General features: G+C 43.1%; 1 protein-coding gene and 1 non-coding gene across 3 annotated transcripts; one reads left to right on the top strand and one right to left on the bottom strand.

Moving 5' to 3' along the window:
* Positions 1-5,862: 5,862 nt before the first annotated feature.
* LOC134482634 (isopentenyl-diphosphate delta-isomerase 2-like) lies at positions 5,863-8,436 on the top strand. The gene is made up of 4 exons (XM_087591962.1): positions 5,863-6,004; positions 6,762-6,854; positions 7,262-7,392; positions 8,119-8,436. Exons 1-4 carry the CDS (start codon positions 5,863-5,865, stop codon positions 8,434-8,436), a joined length of 684 nt encoding a protein of 227 aa, XP_087448088.1.
* A 2,764-nt stretch (positions 8,437-11,200) lies between these two features.
* On the bottom strand, positions 11,201-19,403 carry LOC103690178 (nucleolar GTP-binding protein 1-like). 2 transcript variants are annotated; one of them, XR_015641318.1, is made up of 6 exons: positions 18,894-19,403; positions 18,200-18,300; positions 16,893-17,090; positions 14,413-14,478; positions 13,590-13,739; positions 11,201-12,437 (listed from the first exon to the last, which is right to left on the bottom strand). It is a non-coding gene; the product is annotated as a nucleolar GTP-binding protein 1-like (transcript). The 2 variants fall into 2 exon arrangements; XR_015641319.1 differs by lacking the exon at positions 14,413-14,478.
* Positions 19,404-20,648: the final 1,245 nt, after the last annotated feature.

The raw sequence follows: 20,648 nt of genomic DNA, 5'->3' as shown, positions 1-20,648 counted from the left end.
ACAAGGAGCCGTAGATACAAGCATCACCAACAGAACAAAAGAGATAGAAGAGAGAATCTCAGGAGCAGAAGATTCCATAGAATTCATCGACTCACCTGTCAAAGATAATGTAAAGCAGAAAAAGCTACTGGTCCAAAACATACAGGAAATCCAGGACTCAATGAGAAGATCAAACCTAAGGATAATAGGTATAGAAGAGAGTAAAGACTCCTAGCTCAAAGGACCAGTAAATATCTTCAACAAAATCACAGAAGAAAACTTCCCTAACCTAAAGAAAAAATTACCCATAAGCATACAAGAAGCCTACAGAACTCCAAATAGGTTGGACCAGAAAAGAAACACCTCCCGTCACATAATAGTCAAAACACCAAATGCACAAAATAAAGAAAGAATATTAAAAGCAGTAAGGGAAAAAGGTCAAGAAACATATAAAGACAGACCTATCAGAATCACACCAGACTTTTCGCCAGAGACTATGAAAGCCAGAAGATCCTGGACAGATGTCATACAGACCCTAAGAAAACACAAATGCCAGCCCAGGTTACTGTATCCTGCAAAACTCTCAATTAACATAGATGGAGAAATCAAGATATTCCATGACGAAAACATATTTACGCAATATCTTTCTACAAATCCAGCGCTACAAAGGATAATAAATGGTAAAGCCCAACATAAGGAGGCAAGCTACACCCTAGAAAAAGCAAGAAACTAATCACCTTGGCAACAAAACAAAGAGAAGAAAAGCACACAAGCATAACCTCACATCCAAATATGAATATAACGGGAAGCAATAATCGCTATTCCTTAATATCTCTCAACATCAATGGACTCAACTCCCCAATAAAAAGACATAGATTAACAAACTGGATACACAACGAGGACCCTGCATTCTGCTGCCTATAAGAAACACACCTCAGAGACAAAGACAGACACTACCTCAGAGTGAAAGGCTGGAAATCAACTTTCCAAGCAAATGGTCTGAAGAAGCAAGCTGGGGTAGCCATTCCAATATCAAATAGAATCAATTTTCAACTAAAAGTCAACAAAAAAGATAAGGAAGGTCACTTCATATTCATCAAAGGAAAAATCCACCAAGATGAACTCTCAATCCTGAATATCTATGCTACAAATACAAGGGCACCTACATACATAAAAGAAACATTACTAAAGCTCAAAGCACACATTGCATCTCACACAATAATAGTAGGAGATTTCAACACCCCACTCTCATCAATGGACAGATCATGGAAACAGAAATTAAACAAAGACCTAGACAGACTAAGAGAAGTCATGAACCAAATGGACTTAACAGATATTTATAGAACATTCTATCCTAAAGCAAAAGGATATACATTCTTCTCAGCTCCTCATGGTACTTTCTCCAAAATTGACCATATAACTGGTCAAAAAATGGGTCTCAACAGGTACAGAAAGATAGAAATAATTCCATGCGTGCTATCAGACCACCACGGCCTAAAGCTGGTCTTCAATAACATTAAGGGAAGAATGCCCACATATACGTGGAAGTTGAACAATGCTCTACTCGACAATAATCTGGTCAAGGAAGAAATAAAGAAAGAAATTAAAGACTTCTTTCAATTTAATGAAAATGAAGGTACAGCATACCCAAACTTATGGGACACAATGAAAGCTGTGCTAAGAGGAAAACTCATAGCACTGAGTGCCTGCAGAAAGAAACAGGAGAGAGCGTATGTCACCAGCTCGACAGCACACCTAAAAGCTCTAGAACAAAAAGAAGCAAATACACCCAGGAGGAGTAGAAGGCAGGAAATAACCAAACTCAGAGCTGAAATCAGCCAAGTAGAAACAAAAAGGACCATAGAAAGAATCAACAGAACCGGGGCTGGAGAGATGGCTCAGCGGTTAAGAGCACCCGACTGCTCTTCCAGAGGTCATGAGTTCAATTCCCAGCAACCACATGGTGGCTCACAACCATCTGTAAAGAGATCTGATGCCCTCTTCTGGTACATCTGAAGACAGCTACAGTGTACTTATATATAATAAATAAATAAATCTTTAAAAAAAAAAAAAAAGAATCAACAGAACCAAAAGTTGGTTCTTTGAGAAAATCAACAAGATAGATAAACCCTTAGCCAGACTAACGAGAGGACCCAGAGAGTGTGTCCAAATTAACAAAATCAGAAATGAAAAGGGAGACATAACTACAGATTCAGAGGAAATTCAAAAAATCATCAGAACTTACTATAAAAGCCTATATTCAACAAAACTTGAAAATCTACAGGAAAAGCACAATTTCCTAGACAAATATCAGGTACCGAAGTTAAATCAGGAACAGATAAACCAGTTAAACAACCCCATAACTCCTAAGGAAATAGAAGCAGTCATTAAAGGTCTCCCAACCAAAAAGAGCCCAGGTCCAGATGGGTTTAGTGCAGAATTCTATCAAACCTTCATAGAAGACCTCATACCAATATTATCCAAACTATTCCACAAAATTGAAACAGATGGAGCACTACCGAATTCCTTCTATGAAGCCACAATTACTCTTATACCTAAACCACACAAAGACCCAACAAAGAAAGAGAACTTCAGACCAATTTCCCTTATGAATATCGACGCAAAAATACTCAATAAAATTCTGGCAAACCGAATCCAAGAGCACATCAAAACAATCATCCACCATGATCAAGTAGGCTTCATCCCAGGCATGCAGGGATGGTTTAATATATGGAAAACCATCAACGTGATCCATTATATAAGCAAACTGAAAGAACAAAAACACCTGATCATTTCATTAGATGCTGAGAATGCATTTGACAAAATTCAACACCCCTTCATGATAAAAGTCCTGGAAAGAATAGGAATTCAAGGCCCATACCTAAACATAGTAAAAGCTATATACAGCAAACCAGTTGCTAACATTAAACTAAATGGAGAGAAACTTGAAGCAATCCCACTAAAATCAGGGACTAGACAAGGCTGCCCACTCTCTCCCTACTTATTCAATATAGTTCTTGAAGTTCTAGCCAGAGCAATCAGACAACAAAAGGAGGTCAAGGGGATACAGATCGGAAAAGAAGAAGTCAAAATATCACTATTTGCAGATGACATGATAGTATATTTAACTGATCCCAAAAGTTCCACCAGAGAACTACTAAAGCTGATAAACAACTTCAGCAAAGTGGCTGGGTATAAAATTAACTCAAATAAATCAGTAGCCTTCCTCTACACAAAAGAGAAACAAGCCGAGAAAGAAATTAGGGAAATGACACCCTTCATAATAGACCCAAATAATATAAAGTACCTCGGTGTGACTTTAACCAAGCAAGTAAAAGATCTGTACAATAAGAACTTCAAGACACTGAAGAAAGAAATTGAAGAAAACCTCCGAAGATAGAAAGATCTCCCATGCGTTGGCAGGATCAATATAGTAAAAATGGCCATTTTACTAAAAGCGATCTACAGATTCAATGCAATCCCCATCAAAATACCAATCCAATTCTTCAAAGAGCTAGACAGAACAATTTGCAAATTCATCTGGAATAACAAAAACCCAGGATAGCTAAAACTATCCTCAACAATAAAAGGACTTATGAGGGAATCACTACCCCTGAACTCAAGCAGTATTACAGAGCAATAGTGATAAAAACTGCATGGTATTGGTACAGAGACAGACAGATAGACCAATGGAACAGAATTGAAGACCCAGAAATGAACCCACACACCTATGGGCACTTGATTTTTGACAAAGGAGCCAAAACCATCCAATGGAAATAAGATAGCATTTTCAGCAAATGGTGCTGGTTCATCTGGAGGTCAACATGTAGCAGAATGCAAATCGATCCATGCTTATCACCCTGTACAAAACTTAAGTCTAAGTGGATCAAGGACCTCCACATCAAACCAGATACACTCAAACTAATAGAAGAAAAACTAGGGCAGCATCTCGAACACATGGGTACTGGAAAAAATTTCCTGAACAAAACACCAACGGCTTATGCTCTAAGATCAAGAATTGACAAATGGGATCTCATAAAACTGCAAAGCTTCTGTAAGGCAAAGGACACTGTGGTTAGGACAAAATGGCAACCAACAGATTGGGAAAAGATCTTTACCAATCCTACAACAGATAGAGGGCTTATATCCAAAATATACAAAGAACTCAAGAAGTTAGACCGCAGGGAGACAAATGACCCTATTAAAAAGTGGGGTTCAGAGCTAAACAAAGAATTCACAGCTGAGGAATGCCAAAAGGCTGAGAAACACCTAAAGAAATGTTCAACATCTTTAGTCATAAGGGAAATGCAAATCAAAACAACCCTGAGATTTCACCTCACACCAGTGAGAATGGCTAAGATCAAAAACTCAGGTGACAGCAGATGCTGGCGAGGATGCAGAGAAAGAGGAACACTCCTCCATTGCTGCTGGGACTGCAAACTGGTACAACCATTCTGGAAATCAGTCTGGAGGTTCCTCAGAAAATTGGACATTGAACTACCTGAGGACCCAGCTATACCTCTCTTGGGCATATACCCAAAAGATGCCCCAACATATAACAAAGACACGTGCTCCACTATGTTCATAGCAGCCTTATTTATAATAGCCAGAAGCTGGAAAGAATCCAGATGCCCTTCAACAGAAGAATGGATACAGAAAATGTGGTACATCTAAACAATGGAATACTACTCAGTTATCAATAACAATGACTTTTGAAATTCATAGGCTAATGGATGGAACTGGAAAATATCATCCTAAGTGAGGTAACCCAATCACAGAAAAACACACATAGTATACACTCATTGATAAGTGGCTATTAGCCCAAATGCTTGAATTACCCTACATGCATAGAACACATGAAACTCAAGAAGGATGACCAAAATGCAAATGCTTTACTCCTTCTCTAAAAGGGGAACAAGAATACCCTTGGCAGGGAATAGAGAGGCAAAGATTAAAACAGAAACAGAAGGAACACCCATTCAGAGCCTGCCCCACATGTGGCCCATACATATACACCCACCCAATTAGATAAGATGGATGAAACAAAGAAGTGCAGACCGACAGGAATCGGATGTAGATCGCTCCTGAGAGACACACCCAGAATACAGCAAATACAGAGGCGAATGCCAGCAGTAATCCACTGAACTGAGATTGGGACCCCCATTGAAGGAATCAGAGAAGGTCTGGAAGAGCTTGAAGGGGCTCAAGACCCCATATGTACAACAATGCCAAGCAACCAGAGCTTCCAGGGACTAAGCCACTACCTAAGGACTATGCATGGACTGACCCTGGACTCTGACCTCATAGGTAGCAATGAATATCCTAGTAAGAGCACCAGTGGAAGGGGAAGCCCTGGGTCCTGCGAAGGCTGAACCCACAGTGAATGTGATTGTTTGGGGGAGGGCGGTAATGGGGGGAGGGTGGGGAGGGGAAGCCCATATAGAAGGGGAGGGGGAGGGGATAGGGGCATGTTGCTCTGGAAACAGGGAAGGGGAATAATAATCAAAATGTAAATAAGAAATACTTAAGTTAATAAAGATAAAAATATCACATATTAAAGGAAGACCCAGACAGCGACAATGATGGCTAACAGTAGAGACGTTCTTTGGTGGCATTCGTGCAGGAGTGTCCCTTGCCCACAGTTAGCTTCATTTGAGGACACTGCTCTCTCTACACAGCGATTTAATCATCATGGAGAAATAAAATTCAGACCATGAGCACTCTCAGTTGCCCGTGTAGCTCACTGTCTGATCACTAAAGCCTCATCCTTCTCCTTACACTTCCATATCTGCGCATGCTTCCGGCGCTGACATTGGAGGGGCTCACACACCTCTCTCCCCTTATGCTTTCTGTTTACACAAGAGGCCGTTGGTGTTCACAGGTATGTTCCAGGCAAGCAAAACCCACCTGAATGAACTCCAGATAAAACGCCTGGAGGAGATCCTCATTGTCATTGACAAGCAGGACCAGATCATTGGGGCCGACACCAAGAGGAACTGCCACCTGATGGAAAACATCAACAAGGGTGAGTGGAAAGGAGGGTGCCATGTGCAGGCCTGGTGCCATGGGCCACTCTGAGCCATGCAGGGTCAGGAGGCAGCTGTCCAGCGGGTGCTGCTGCGGCTGCTGCTAACTTGATAAGGCTAACACTTCCATCAGTGCACTGGGTGATGCAGACTGTGACTGCTGCCTCGAAGGGATTGGGAAAGTCAGAAATTGTAGACAAGCTGGGGGTGGTGCTGTACATCTTTAGTCCCAGTAGAGAAGCAGAGACAAGTTATCTCTCTGAGTTCAAGGCCAGCCTCTTCTCCATAGGCAGGCCTGTGAGGTCTATATGTGTCTCAGGAAAAGGGGGTGGTGGGAGACACCCCACTGTGAGCCCTCTCGGTGCGTCATGTGTCCCAACTTCCAGGCATAAGCAGTGAGTCTGTGTGCCACTCGGTCATCCATATGCCTGCACAGTGTGACCAAAGCAGCTAGGACATACTTTCAAGTTATAGCTTTAGATTCACACAGTGGGGCTCAGCCTGCCTTGCAAGGCTTACTTTACTTCTTGGCTCTCTAGGTTTTGTTTACAAGTGGAGGAAAACTGCAGTACTCACTTGCAGACTTACTGTGTGAGTCACCAAATGCAGTCGACTGGCATAGGTTCTATCCCAGCAAGAATCACCAGCCACTCCTGGTGCCATCATCCTGAGTTGCATGAGACTGAGAAAGAGATGGATATGCAGACTCCATGCTGACTCCAGCATGACCCTAACTCGCACATGGTCACTTTGCAGGTCTGCTACACCGAGGCTTCAGTGTGGTCCTCTTCAACACACAAAACCAGCTCTTGGTTCAGCAGAGAGCAGATGCCAAGTACACTTTTCCTGGTGAGCCACCCAGCTCAACCCCAGGGAGCACTTGAGTCTAACTTAGGGTTTGGGAACCTCACAGGAATGACTAGTGAGAGAACACATCTGAGCACTCTTCCCTCACAACCCCGTGTGTGTGTGTGTGTGTGTGTGTGTGTGTGTGTGAGAGAGAGAGAGAGAGAGAGAGAGAGAGAGAGAGAGAGACAGAAAGACAGTCCCACTCGCACTCGATACAAGGACATTAAATTATAAGCATTTTGCAACTCGAATCAAGTTTTGAGATTTTATAATCTACTATTTGCATATAGAAGAGCTGATACTGATAAAAGTCCAAGGTGAACCCACTCTCTACACTATGACCAGGAAGGAAATTGCTCCTATTCAATAGTGTTCTCTCTAAAGCAGCATGCTGTATGCTGCCCCAGGACATTTTACAGATTCCTGTTCTAGTCACCCTTTATATGTGCCTGAGGAGCTGGAAGAGGAGGATGCCGTGGGAGTGAGGAGGGCGGCCCTGAGACGTCTGCAGGCTGAACTGGGCATCCCCCAGGACCAGGTACACACTTACTCAGCATGGGGCTCAATGAACTTTTTCATGTGCTCAGGGATCTGTTTGATACATAGAAGGTCACATGCCAGTGTTGTCAAGTTTCATCCATAAAATGGTAACTTAGGGAGTGGCTGCTGGGCTAACATGGCTTCTGTCTCCCGTAGGAAACAGCATTCCTATGAAGTGCCCAACTTTTTTTACAGGGTGTATGTGTGTGTGCTTGTGTGTGTGTGTGTGTGTGTGTGTGTGTGTGTATGTGTGTGTGCTTGTGTGTGTGTGTGTGTGTGTGAGTGTGTGTGTCTGTCTGTGTGTGTAGGTAAGCCTGGCTGTCCTGGTTCTTGCTTTGTAAACTAGGCTAACCTGGATCTCACAATGATCTGCTTGCCTTGCCTTAGTACTGGGATTAAAGGCGTGTACTACCATCACCAGCCCTCCAGTGCTTTTATTTGCATTTTCTAAAAGAAATCTTTCCCGTAACTGTATGTCCTACACTACATAACTGTGTTTAGCCTTATGTCCTGTATACATGGTCTTCACTGTAAGTGAACAAGGAAGCCATAGTGACCAGGAAATGAAACCCAAGTTCGGTGCTCTCCTCATTGTGATTTGCCTACCATCTGCTTGAAGCTTAAGTGCTTGTATGGCATTCTGGAAAGGAATGAGGAAAGAAATGAGCTGTTTTCTATCTAATGCCCATTTTCTCTGTTATTAATACTGTAACAACTTTAACAGATTTCCATAAAGGACATAACCTTCATGACCCGAAAATACCAAAAGTGTCAGTCAGATGCCGTCTGGGGAGACCATGAGATTGGCTATCTTCTGTTGGTAAGGAAGGACCTTACGCTGAACCCAGATCCCAGGGAAGTGAGAAGCTACAGCTATATGAGCCAGGAGGATGTGCAGGGGCTACTGGACAGGGAGGCCCGTGGGGCAGAGAAGATCACCCCATGGTTCAGAAGCATGGTAGAAGACTTCCTGTTGCCTTGGTGGCCTTATTTAGAGGATGTGTCCCCATTTGTGGAGCCTGACAAGATATATGGACTTTGAGGGGTATAGAAAAGTAATGGTTGAAGCAGGGATTGGGTGTGGGAAATGACAGCAGCTAAGAGTACTTGCTCCTGTTCACTCTTATGACCTCTGTGGGTACCTGGAATGAACTATGTGGTATACATACAGAACAAGGCAAAACCTCGTGTGCATAAAATTATAAAATGTCTCAAAAACAAAGTTCTTTAATAACCCATGGGTAAAACTGGCATGTATGACAGAACCTTGAGTTCTAATTTCCTTTAATTGCTTGCACTAAATAAAATTCAAGCTCTTCATTTCATTTAATTGCTTCCTCTTTCTCTCCAGCTCAGAATATTTCTGTATCATCTATGGAAAAATATCTCTTTTCTCCTAAAACCTCCCTGTGGTGTCACCACCGTCCCTTGTGTTACATAGGCTCACCTGATCAGGGCTCTCTCTGTAGGCAGCATGTGGTGCGTGAGGATTACATAAGAGCTTTGTTGGTTTTCACCGGCTTCACAGATTTCACAAGGACTCTTTGTGGAGCTGATGAGCTTAATCAAGTACTTCCTGTTGAATTTTTACCTAGGCCACTGCTGACCCCCAGTACAAAACATTAAGCCTGTCTTCTACATGTTAAATAACGGCCAAAAAGCAAGCAGCTTAATGTTCGTCAGTATAAATCAACGAATAAATTTGCCTGGTCAAATGTCATTGTGAATATACTTACCAATAATGATGGAAACATATAATCTTTACTATGAGAATTGTGCTAGAAGATTCAGTCATCAAAAAATTCCCTGTTCCCCATAGTACTGGGTATGTTTCTTTTCTTTTTTCAAAGACAGGGTCTCACTATAAGCTCTGGCTATCTTGGAACTCACTGTAGACCAGGCTAGCATTCCACTCAGAGATCCCTCTACTTCTGCCTCCCAGGTGCTGGATTAAAGGCATTTGCCACTACACCAAGCTTGGGCAACTGTCTTGAAAATTAAAAACATCCAGTGGATGTTGCCTAATTCTTCCTTGAGTAGGAGTCATTATTCCTATAATGAATTCAGAGTTCAACAGGCTGACTTGGAGGGAACAAATTCTAACACCGAAACCCCAGGATGTCTTTTCTCCCATCTCTCCTGTCGTGCTGCAACATTTAGACTCAGTAGATTTTTCCTGCTGGAATGCCCAGGAAGAATCTAAGCTTCAAATTAAGCAAAAATCCCTCACAGTTGTGCTCGCCATTTTGGGGTTTTAGTTAATCCCCATAGTCAGGTTGACAACCAAGAATAGGCATCACGCCCTCCCCACTGTGAACAATAACTTTTACCTTGTTGGAAATAGACCCTAACTTCAGATCACTTTTTTATTGATAATTCACAGACAGATTTAGGGAAAACTTTGATCCAGTGAACATTTTCTGGTTATAAACATTTTTCGTTTTATGTATTGAACCCCAGGAACAGAATAAACATGAAATTAAACTATCATTGTTACAAACAAGATGACTGATATCTTTAGAAAAAAATTAAAAATGAGTGAGATAGCTTTTGAAAATACAGTCAGTTATTTTTCTCAAACAAGGAGGGATCACCTTAGCAGCAAGCAGGATAAGGAGCAAGGCATGGTAAGGTTTCCACCTGTGTGTTGACTGTCTATCCAGGAATGTTTCATGTTAGCAAAGCACTCTACCAAGCACCTGAGGGACATACTACAAGGGAAGAATTACCTGGGTTTCCCATGCTTACCCCCTTCTTGGCTGTTGTTTGACCTGGTCAGCTTGGTGGGTGTGCAGCAGTGGTTTCACGCTAATTCCTATTTCCCCAATGTTTAGGTGAAAGCATCCCTGAAGATGTCTGCCTGTGGCTATCTGGACACCTGACTATCTCGGTTGGAGAAATACATATTCAAGACCCTTGCAATATTGAGTTGGTCTCTGTTGAGCTTTACAAACCATGGATTACTCATACTCCTGCCACCTGCAGACCTCCTCTCCCATCCCGCAGGCTGTCTCCTCCGATACCAAGAATCCCGAGGGCGTCCTGCTTATGTACTTTCACCTTTCCTTTACTCTGGTGCCATAGCCAAGAAATTGTCAATTGTTCTGATGGTTTTACCCTTTTCTTTAAAGCTTTGGAGTTCTGCAGGTCCTTCTCCTCCTTAGGCTTTTAAACATGTATGTTCTAATGTGGTGTAAGGTAGAGCCTGACTTTAACCATACATTTCCCACAGTGGCTGCTGGAGAAACAGTCCTTTGCCCACTGTTTGTTCTGGTCCATTGTTTAGGATAATGATTTCTGCTATTACTCTACTCTGTTCCAACCATCTGCATGGTTGTCTTTATGACAGTACTGCAGTGCTGTCTTTAGTCTTTGTAGTCTTTGTAGTATATGCTTACAATCAGAATGAGTCCTCTAACATTTAAAGACTATTTAGTGTCTCTCTAGAGGAGGAGCGGCTGAATCCCCACCACATTCCAGCTTCTTCTATTAGTAACCAGCACTGCTAAAGGGCATGGTAGGCAGAGAGGTAGCCCAGTGCCTACCTACCAAACACCAGCATTCACAGCCAGTTCTTTCTAACAGCAATGAGGACAGATTCCTAACACAGTGAAGCTCAAGACCTCGAACATTCTGCTCCTGTATTTGCTTAATTGTTTTGTTTTGAACAGCACCTTCTACCCTTTCTCACTAACGCCTCTGAAATTTAAGTAAATACAAGTTCTATTAAGGAAAAAAAAAGCTTTGTCTAGATCTTCTACTGTTAGATGAATAATTCTATGATTTAATCAAGGTATTAGTCATACTAATGATTATAAACTTTAATCATCTACACATAAAAAAATAGATCAAGACATCAAATGTCATCAGACAACTAAAGCCAATATAAGAAGTCTCGGGTGTTGAGGTTGGAGTGGGTGGGTGGGAGTGGGAGCACCCTCATAGAAGCTGGGGAGGGGGATGGAAGAGGGGAGACAGGGGATAACACTTGAAATGCAAATACATGACATATCCAAGACAAATAAAACTATTTTTTAAAAAAGTCTCAAAGAGTCCATATGATTTAGGATAGAGAATATAATACATGTATACATCACTGGTTTCCGATACAGGTCAGAAGCGGTCACACTGACAGGAAGCGCTGACAGTGGGAAGGCTGTCTTCTGATCTGTGGACAGGGCTGCAGTTCCAGCCACACTGGGATCCCTCTCATCAATGTTTCTTTACTTTCTAGGACACCAATCTTAATCCAGCTGTTGTTAGTGAAAGAAGACATATCCAGGCACTTATTCCCTTTAAAAAACTATTTTTGCTCTAAGCAAAGTCCTATTCCCTGCCCGTTCCTTTTGGCTATCAAGAGACTTGCAATTAAATCAAACTAAATGTAAATGATCAAAACTATGTTTTTGCTGGATGTTTACTTTGGATAAAATGTTTGAAGTTACAATGATACATTGTACTACAGATGCAGAAAATAATTTAAGACTGTAGTTTAAGTTCTGATACACGCTAAATGTAAGACCTCCCAGCAGGAATACTTTCTTAACAAAAATAGGTATTTTGGGTGTCAAAAGATCTACTACAAAAGTTTTCCCCCACCAAAGCAGCCTCCTTACACCAATACATCTTTTCTGCAAAATGAGTCCCTTGGCTGTGAAAGAAGCGCGTCATCCAGTACAGAGCGCTCTGCAGGTAACATCTGACTGCGCAGGGCCACGGCACCACACGCTTACTCGGCTTTACCAGTTTTCAGCACAGCAACAAGCATTTAAAAGTCATTTCCATCGTTTCTTTGGTTAACAGATGTTGATCCCAAATTCTATAAAACACAAGATCACACACTCAGAAATAATCACGGGTCTAGTTAAACTACTCCGACCGAAGAGGACATTATCTCCTGTCCTTTTTACCAGCTTTCCTCTTCCCAGAGAGTAGGTGCTTGGGCTTCATATCAAACACATGCCTATCTGCTTCCCCCTTCTTCCCCAAGCGATTCATCTTCTTCTGGGCTTTCTTCATCATGGTCTTGGCTTTCTTCACCATCTACACAGGAGAACACACAACAATGAAAACCACATTTCTGTCCTGCATTGTAATTACCTGGGAACCATTTTACCAAAGTCAGAAGGAACCATCAAGACCCAGTTGTCTCAGTCACCGGGTTCTCAGACCACCCAACTATCTGCATGAGCTCAATGACTACGTGAGGAAGCCTTGAACCTTTCTACAGTTATAGACTATAAGAGAATCTGAGCTCGGTGTCTACCTGAGGAAGCCTTGGACCTTTCTACCGTTAGTAGACTATAAGAGCATCTGAGCTCAGTGACTACATGAGGAAGCCTTGGACCTTTCTACAGTCAATAGACTACAAGAGCATCTGAGCTCAGTGACTACGTGAGGAAGCCTTGGACCTTTCTACCATTAGTAGACTATAAGAGCATCTGTTCAGACTTCCAGGGTCTGAACCTTCTGACTTATGTCAATGCCAGTATTGAAACCCATAGACCAATAGTGTAATCTTACTCCCGGGTGAACATGGAGCAGTCTGGACTCTCAGGCCGCTTAGGAGTCATAGTAAAACACTACCTCAACTCAACACTCACTTCCTAGACTTCCAGATAGAAATGACATCTGAAATGAAAACTTCAGCCTTCTATTAGAGAACCTGCTAGTTTAAATAGGTTTTCTCTTATATTTGAATTTTCAAAATACTAAAAAAAAAAGTTTTTTCTCAAAAAGAAATTTCAGTGAGATTTTAAGCAACTATTGCACCTTTGAAAAAGACATTACAAATTATACCATAGTGACAAGCTACCACCTTGAAGAGATAACAATTCCCCTAATGAGGAAAATGAACCAAGTTTTCCCAGCCTACTTCCTCACTGGAAATGGGGCCTCTTCCTAGTATTTTGCAAACAGTTGGGACCTAAGCCTAGACTATCCATACTTTATGAGGCCATGTCTGTCTATCTGCCATGTCAAGGGGTTCAGAATGGTTTGCCAGAACACCTATCCAGGGGATCCAACTGCTTCTGGTCCAAGTTCCTCTCCAAAGATGCTACAAAGTAGAAGATAGGACGAACAGCTAATCTCTTAATCACAACCCTCCTCAAGTAATGGCTGGTGCTTGCTGGAGGTTCTATAAACACCCCTGAAGGTTCTTATTTTCTTTTGTCCCAGATCAACGAAACAAACCTTGACATCCCGAAGACCAGAAACATCACGTGGCGTTTTAGAGCAACTCCGACTGCGACTGCGGGCTATGGAAGAGGGAGGAACAGACTCTTCTCGTTTTCTTTTCCTGGTGACACTCCGAGATCTTCTGGCCTGGACTGCATAGTGGGCCTGGAAAACAAACAGTGCTCTTGGTAACAATCGAAATTAGTCCAACAAGAAGAGAAAACAGACAAGCTCTTAAAGACAATATCACTCGCAAGTGAAAGACTCTGGAAGGCCTACTGCAGCTTACTCGCGGGCTCTGGTCTGAAGCCAGGGGTTAAGGGTCAGACGCAGTGCTATGCTCTCCTGTGTCTCCTGACAAGGCTTCAGAAATGTCCAGCTCAGCACCCATGCTGGTGGTGAGTAAGATGGTGCTCTTAGGCCACAGCTCTTGCACATCCTGTGCACTAATGTTCTTTACTGGATAACATCAATCACAAGCAGTAATGGCAATGGTTTTGGTCCACAGTTCACATGATGTATGCTGAGGTTTTAACCTCCCACTCCAAACAGCTGAGGCAGTAGGCATATGCATCAGCTACATTACGTATATCATGTGCATGCCATGACATTTACATTAGCAGATCACCTAGGACAGATTTCTCGGAAGGTACCCGCATCGTTAAGCAAACTGACTGTGGGAAGGGTTTGGCAGCACATGCCTGCCACCAGCACTGGAGAACTAGAGGCAGGGAAAGACTGAGATTGAAGGCTGGCTGGGCGACACAGCAAGACAATGAACGTCTCAAAACAACAAAAGCACGGATCATCTGAAACCACACTGCCCCTCCAGACTTACATTGTCTTTATCATCCATGTCCACGCCAAGACTACGCATCTCATTCTCTAAATCTGCCTGTTGAACCTGAGAAGGTGGGGAAGGGAGGGAAGATAACTTGTTCTAAGTAAGATGTCTGTTGAAATTTAATTTTAAAAGAAAAGGGGAGAGAGAGAGAGAGAGAGAGAGAGAGAGAGAGAGAGAGAGAGAGAGAGAGAGAAAGAGAGAGAAAGAGAGAGAGGAAAAAAACAGGTGAAGCTGTGCTGGACAGAGAAGTGGCAGACACGTGCTCTGCTCTCGGTTACTGGATGCCAGCCCGCAGCCCTCATCCTTTCCTCAGGACTGGAACAGAAAGGACTAGAGCATCTGGCCTTTAGTCCCTGGTTCCAGAGGCTACCTGGGGTAAAGTTGAGTCTTTTTAACTATGGACTTCAGGCCATACACAAGAGTCAGTCAGTCAGTCTGTCTGTCTCTCGGTTTCTCTCATCTTCTGCCCCCTTTACACATGCTCCATTTTCTTCCTAAGAAATAGAAAGCTGCACCAACTACGTCTCTATGGAAGGACAGGCTATAGTATTACACCATTACATGTAATATTATAATCTCTTCTCCAAGGCAGACGACAGACCTTAAAAAGGTACCTTCCCAGGTTGGGGATTTAGCTCAGCGGTAGAGCGCTTGCCTAGCAAGCGCAAGGCCCTGGGTTCGGTCCCCAGCTCCGAAGGGGAAAAAAATGTCCCTTCCCCTTCCCCCGCCTTTCTGTACGGGAGCAGGCCACCTATGATTACCCTGTGGCAGCAAACTCAAGACCCTGTTTCAGAGGCGCACAGGTATGTAGCACAGAAAGGCCTAAAGAGGCTGGGCGGACAGACATAGTCTGTTAGCATTAGTTTAGAAGCTTGCCCATCACACTTTTACAGTCCAGGATCCAAGTATGTTTATGCAAAAAGCTTTAATAAAAACCTAAAAGAACAGAGTTTGAAGTGACTCTAAATGCCTAGCATACAGGAAAATGAGAAACACCCAGCCATGTGCTAAGAGGGGTCACATGGCCCAGGACTGAAGGTCCCTTCAGATTGCCCTCATTCAGCACTTCACTGCCTTCATCTCTTAAATTTTAAAATACACTTTACGATGAACTGGCAAATGTAATCAACAAAAGGGAATGTTTTCCCAATTGTGAGGTACTCTAGTAAATTAATCAAACTCAAAGACAGGATCAGGGGAACCACACTCTGTAATTAGAGAGTTGAGCTCTAGAGGCCCTGCCCCATAACCTGCAAGTGGGGCTAGCCTGGTGCAAGGAAACTCTCAGCCTCACGGTCTTGATGCTCCCTTCAGGCAGGGAGACAGTGTGAGATGTGAATTAACTGAGGGATACCCAGCAGAGTCGGTGCAGGACTGATTGATGGCTTGATGGTGGAGATTTCTCCCACCCAGCCGGAGTCAAATAAAGGATCCACGTGTCATCATACAGCAGGAGAGACTGAGTTTGTTCCTGCTCTGGGTCTTCAGAGTATAGCTGTACAGTGACTATTACCTACTGTCAATGCTTGTTGCCAGTTGGGATAACTTCAGTTTCTGGACAGTTCAGCTAAACCCCACAAAAACAAACAGTGCATTTGCTACACAGAAGTCATGGCAAGACTGCTATGTTCTCGGGGTGAGAGAATGGCTGCATGGGCTAGAGAAGGCACTACAGCTGAGGGAAGACAGACTCGGGAACCAGACTCTCTTCTCACAGACAACTAAGCACCAGGAGAAACAACACGTCTGTGAATATTAGTGGCCGCCCAAGCACATGAAAACAGTATTTTCAAACCAGGAGCGTCCATTGTGGAATCTACAACGCCAACCCCCCACCTCCAACCCCCCACCTCCATTATACTTTAACTGCCCAGTATCTATCCCTTTTGGGAACCTGCCACTCACTCCCTGACCTCAGCTTTCAGGAAGGCTATGGACACAGAGGTAGTTCCAAGGAGAACAGAAGTAAAGACAATGACATCCCGACACAAAGCCAAGTGGTGCTCAGGGTCCATTCACACCTGGAGAGCGATGCTCCTATGCTCAGCAACATCAGGGGCTGGCGAGCTGCCTTGTGGATTTAGGAGTCTCAATCAATAGAAAACTAGGTCACGAAAATGCACAGTGGCACACGGCTGTACTCCTGGCACCTGTGGAGCAGGAGTCGGGAAGGAACTCCTTGGCTGCAGGTTCAAGCCCGGACTACCTGAGACCCTCTTTAACAACTACCTAACATCCTCAGCCGTCATCAGGTTTCGGTTTAACTCACATCATGGCAGCAATGACTCAGTCTGCAGCAGGGATGCACCTGGAGCTGCAATGCATGGAGAGAAGCTGCAGCCCAGAGCAGGACCCTGCGAACGCCGGGGTGTGCCGCACCTGACATCCCAGGCAGCGAAGCCGGGCTCTCATGGCGGATTACACAGGATCCAGCATGCAAGCCTGGACTTGGCTCTGCGGGGCTCCACACTAACCTTCTTAGCAGTCCGGGGCATCCGGGGTCCCTGTGTGTTCTTTTCTTTGGACTGTAGAATTTTCAACTTCTTCTTCTCTCTAATTTGTTTTGCCAGCTGTCGGATTTCCACCATTTCCTCGTCTTCACTCTCAGACTCGCTGTCATACTCCCCAGCAGCTGTTCTGAGCTCTTCTTCCTTTTCCAACTCTTCTAATTTCTTTAAAAAGAATCATGAAGTTAACAAGGAAACCCTGCAGGGAGGTAAGTGCAGCGACATATTTACAGGAATCATGTGTCCTCAGATACCTGAAGGTATGAGAACGCTGTGTGGTCTCGTCACAACCGGGGCCCACGTGTACAGTTAATCTCATGGAAAAGAGGATTTACGAAGGCCAAAGAGACAGCATGACCAACGTATGCACTGTTTTCTGCCAATTGCATTTCATCTTTAAAGATAAAAAACATAGGGACCCCTTCCCTCATTCCCTAGTGTCCACTGCAGATACACAAAATAAATCTGTACAAACCCCCATTCATCCTCTCAAATACCATACTAAGCACAACTGCACTGGTGACAAAGTGAAACTTTAAATGCACAGAGGTTGGGGATGCAGCGAGGTGACAAAGCTCACAAGCACAAGATCCTGGGTTCACGCCCCAGCAACGCACACAAACACGCACATGCACACGAACACAAACATGCACACTCACACGCACGCACACAGAAATATAGATAAATGAGAAGATAATCGTGTAAACATTGACGCGCTATGAAAAAGCAAGCAAGGGATAGGTGCCCGGCAGGAGAGAGGTCGGCGGTGGGCCAGCTCTCTGTGGGAATGTGTCTAAGAAAGGCACTGAGGTTAATCCCCCCTTCCAGATTAGAAGGAACCAAACATAAAAAGGTCAGTGAGACAGAGAAATCTGGAAATCAGAGCTCACACCCCATGGACTGAATTTTCTTGTTAATTTGCTGTCACTTGCTAAACTGGCAAAAGACTGCAGGAGGATGTCTGAGAAGACTCAGAAGATGTTCCAGAGAGAGGACGGAGCCAGGGACAGGATGGATCTCCACACTGGACATCAACACAAGCAAAATGATGGGGCCACTGCAGCTCGGTAGGGAAGGCTGGGCGCCACCAGGACCACACAGAAAAAGAATAATTAATGTCCTTTGAATTGAGAAGTGATGTCTCCAAGAGAGCAAAAACAGGGTGAAAGGATCTCTGAGGGCATTTAACAAAAGGAGAACAAGGAAGGAGTAAAAGTTGGTGAAGTTCTTCTAAATGTCAAAGTGGGGCAAGTAATTCAAAAAGCATTGCAGACCTTCATGATAGCAGGATCGATATAATCAGCAACATTGTGGCCTTCCCAAATCTCTGGTATCTTATCATACTTCTCAGATGAATTCATTAAGTCCCAGTATTCTAATATTGAAAGGAAAAAGGAGTTATGTTTATGGTAGTTTCTCAAATCTTCAAGTACTGTGTCATCAAGATGACTACTCTGGATAATCCCTTTATAAGTAAAACCACTTTACAGCCTAACAAAACAGCTGTGTTCAACACCCTTAACTTACTACTAACAAGAATACTGACCCGTGTGTCCGACTTCCAAATACTACAAAAAAAGAATCCTTTCATCTGAAACAACAGGACATTATTTATACACATCTCTGTAAGTCTGCAAGTTCTAATCTTCAAAAAAGTAAAATCTTGGGGGCTCGAGGGATGGCTTGGTGGTTAAGAGAACTGACTACTCTTACAGAAGTCCTGAGTTCAATTCCCAGCAACCACATGGTAGCTCACAGCCATCTGTAATGGGATCTGATGACCTCTTCTGTGTGTGTGTGAGGACATCTTAAGTGGACTCATATATAATAAATAAATATTTTTTAAAAAAAAGAAAATAAGTAAAAGTTTATAAACCAATAAACTCTCTGGAAGACTTTCACTCACTGAGTTCCTTTCTTTTCTGAAACACTTTTCATACAACTGACATTCCAAAACACCTTACTTACTCTGAAGATCCAAAATATAATCATCTCCCATTTTCAGGATCTCGTTCCTGAAAAGAAAGCCCCAAAAGTTTGTCTTAGCTTTATGTCCCCAGATGCTTTGCAGCCTCCTTCCCGATGAAGCAGCCTCTGACCTTTTGCACATCTATGTCTATCAGGAGGGCTGTTTTGCCCACCTGAGGACTACGTGTCTCATGGACTTTGTTCACTGAACTATGACATCAACTGAAAAGCTCCAGTCAAGCATATGCTAAGGATTCACCACTGTGTCCCTGAATCTTACAGGGCCAAACCCTGGGCACACTCAATTTGCATTTCCTGCACCAAGGAGGCTTCACATGGCTAAGACCACCACCCAGCATCACTTTTTCTGGTGCACAGGCAGGCCCTCTGTCCCTGTTCATAAGAAACTCAGACAAAGAGGTCCAGTAACCGACCCTCTTCTTCTTGGGTTCTGCGATCTCCATTCTCTTCCGACGAGCTACCACTCCTTCTGGGATGAAAGGGGGTCTCTCCTAAGAAGACATTGTTTAAAGTATGTGAAATGCCTTCCCAAGTATGAAAGAAACTTAAAGGAACCAAACACACACACAAAAAGACAGTCTACAAGGGAAACACAAAACAACCCACACCAATTAAAAGAAAGTGCATTCTGGGGAGTGAGGTTTGGGGCCAGAGTAGGTAAAAGAGACCAGACAACCACCAAAATTGATTCTATAGTTCATTTGGAAAAAAAACAAAAACAAAAATTATCGTAAGGGCTGGAGAGATGGCTCAGCGGTTAAGAGGACCCAACTGCCCTTCCAGAGGTCATGAGTTCAATTCCCAGCAACCACATGGTGGCTCACAACCATCTGTAAGGAGATCCGATGCCCTCTTCTGGTGTATCTGAAGACAGCTACGGTATACTTATATATAATAGATAAATAAATCTTTTTAAAAAATTATCATGAAACATATAAGAAAAACATACAGGAAAACAGTAGAATGAGAAACAGACATAAACCTAAGTATGTTTACAATTCAACAGAATTAAATTCATTAATTAGTTGAGAACAATGACCACCCCATGAAACAAGTAGTAAACCACACCTCCCTCAGGAAAAACTAAATTGAGCACACATAAAACTCTATTCAGAAGAAAAATGAAAGCAAACAGAAACAAAAATACGAAAATACAGAGAAAAATGACACTAAAGTATTTTAGAAATAATGTTGTCAGTTCTCTAGAACCCACAATCTAATAACTACGAAAGAGCACTAATGCTAATGTAATGAAAATGTGCAGGTTTTTGAGGTGTTTAAAAACAACAATAAAATAAAGAGGGGCTGGAGAGACAGTTCAGCAGTTAAGAAAATCTGCAGGTTGTTCCTGTGGAGGACCTAGTTCAGTTCACAGGACTCAGGACTCAATTGGCTCACCGCTAACTATGACTTCAGGGGATCTGATGCTGTCTCTGGACCCCCACAGACACCAGGAATGCACACTGTGTACATATTTACAAAGCAGGCAAGGAAAAAAGTGGTAAAGAAAACAACTTTTAGGAACTTCTATCCTAAAATACAGATTTATTTGTAGGAACACATCTATAAAGATGTAGACTGCTTATAATGGCAGAAAAACACAAAAATATGCTTCCACTGACAATTTAAAAAACAGGGGGGATGGGGATGTGTGACAATTGCACCCAAGCTACTTCTAAGGGACAAACAACAAGTTACAACACAGACTGTGACAGGGAGAAGTAGGTGCACAGA

The sequence above is a fragment of the Rattus norvegicus genome, chromosome 17, assembly GCF_021556685.1.
Source record: "Rattus norvegicus strain SHRSP/BbbUtx chromosome 17, alternate assembly SHRSP_T2T, whole genome shotgun sequence".
Lineage (NCBI taxonomy): Eukaryota > Metazoa > Chordata > Mammalia > Rodentia > Muridae > Rattus > Rattus norvegicus.
This window is presented reverse-complemented; position numbering and strand designations above follow the sequence as displayed.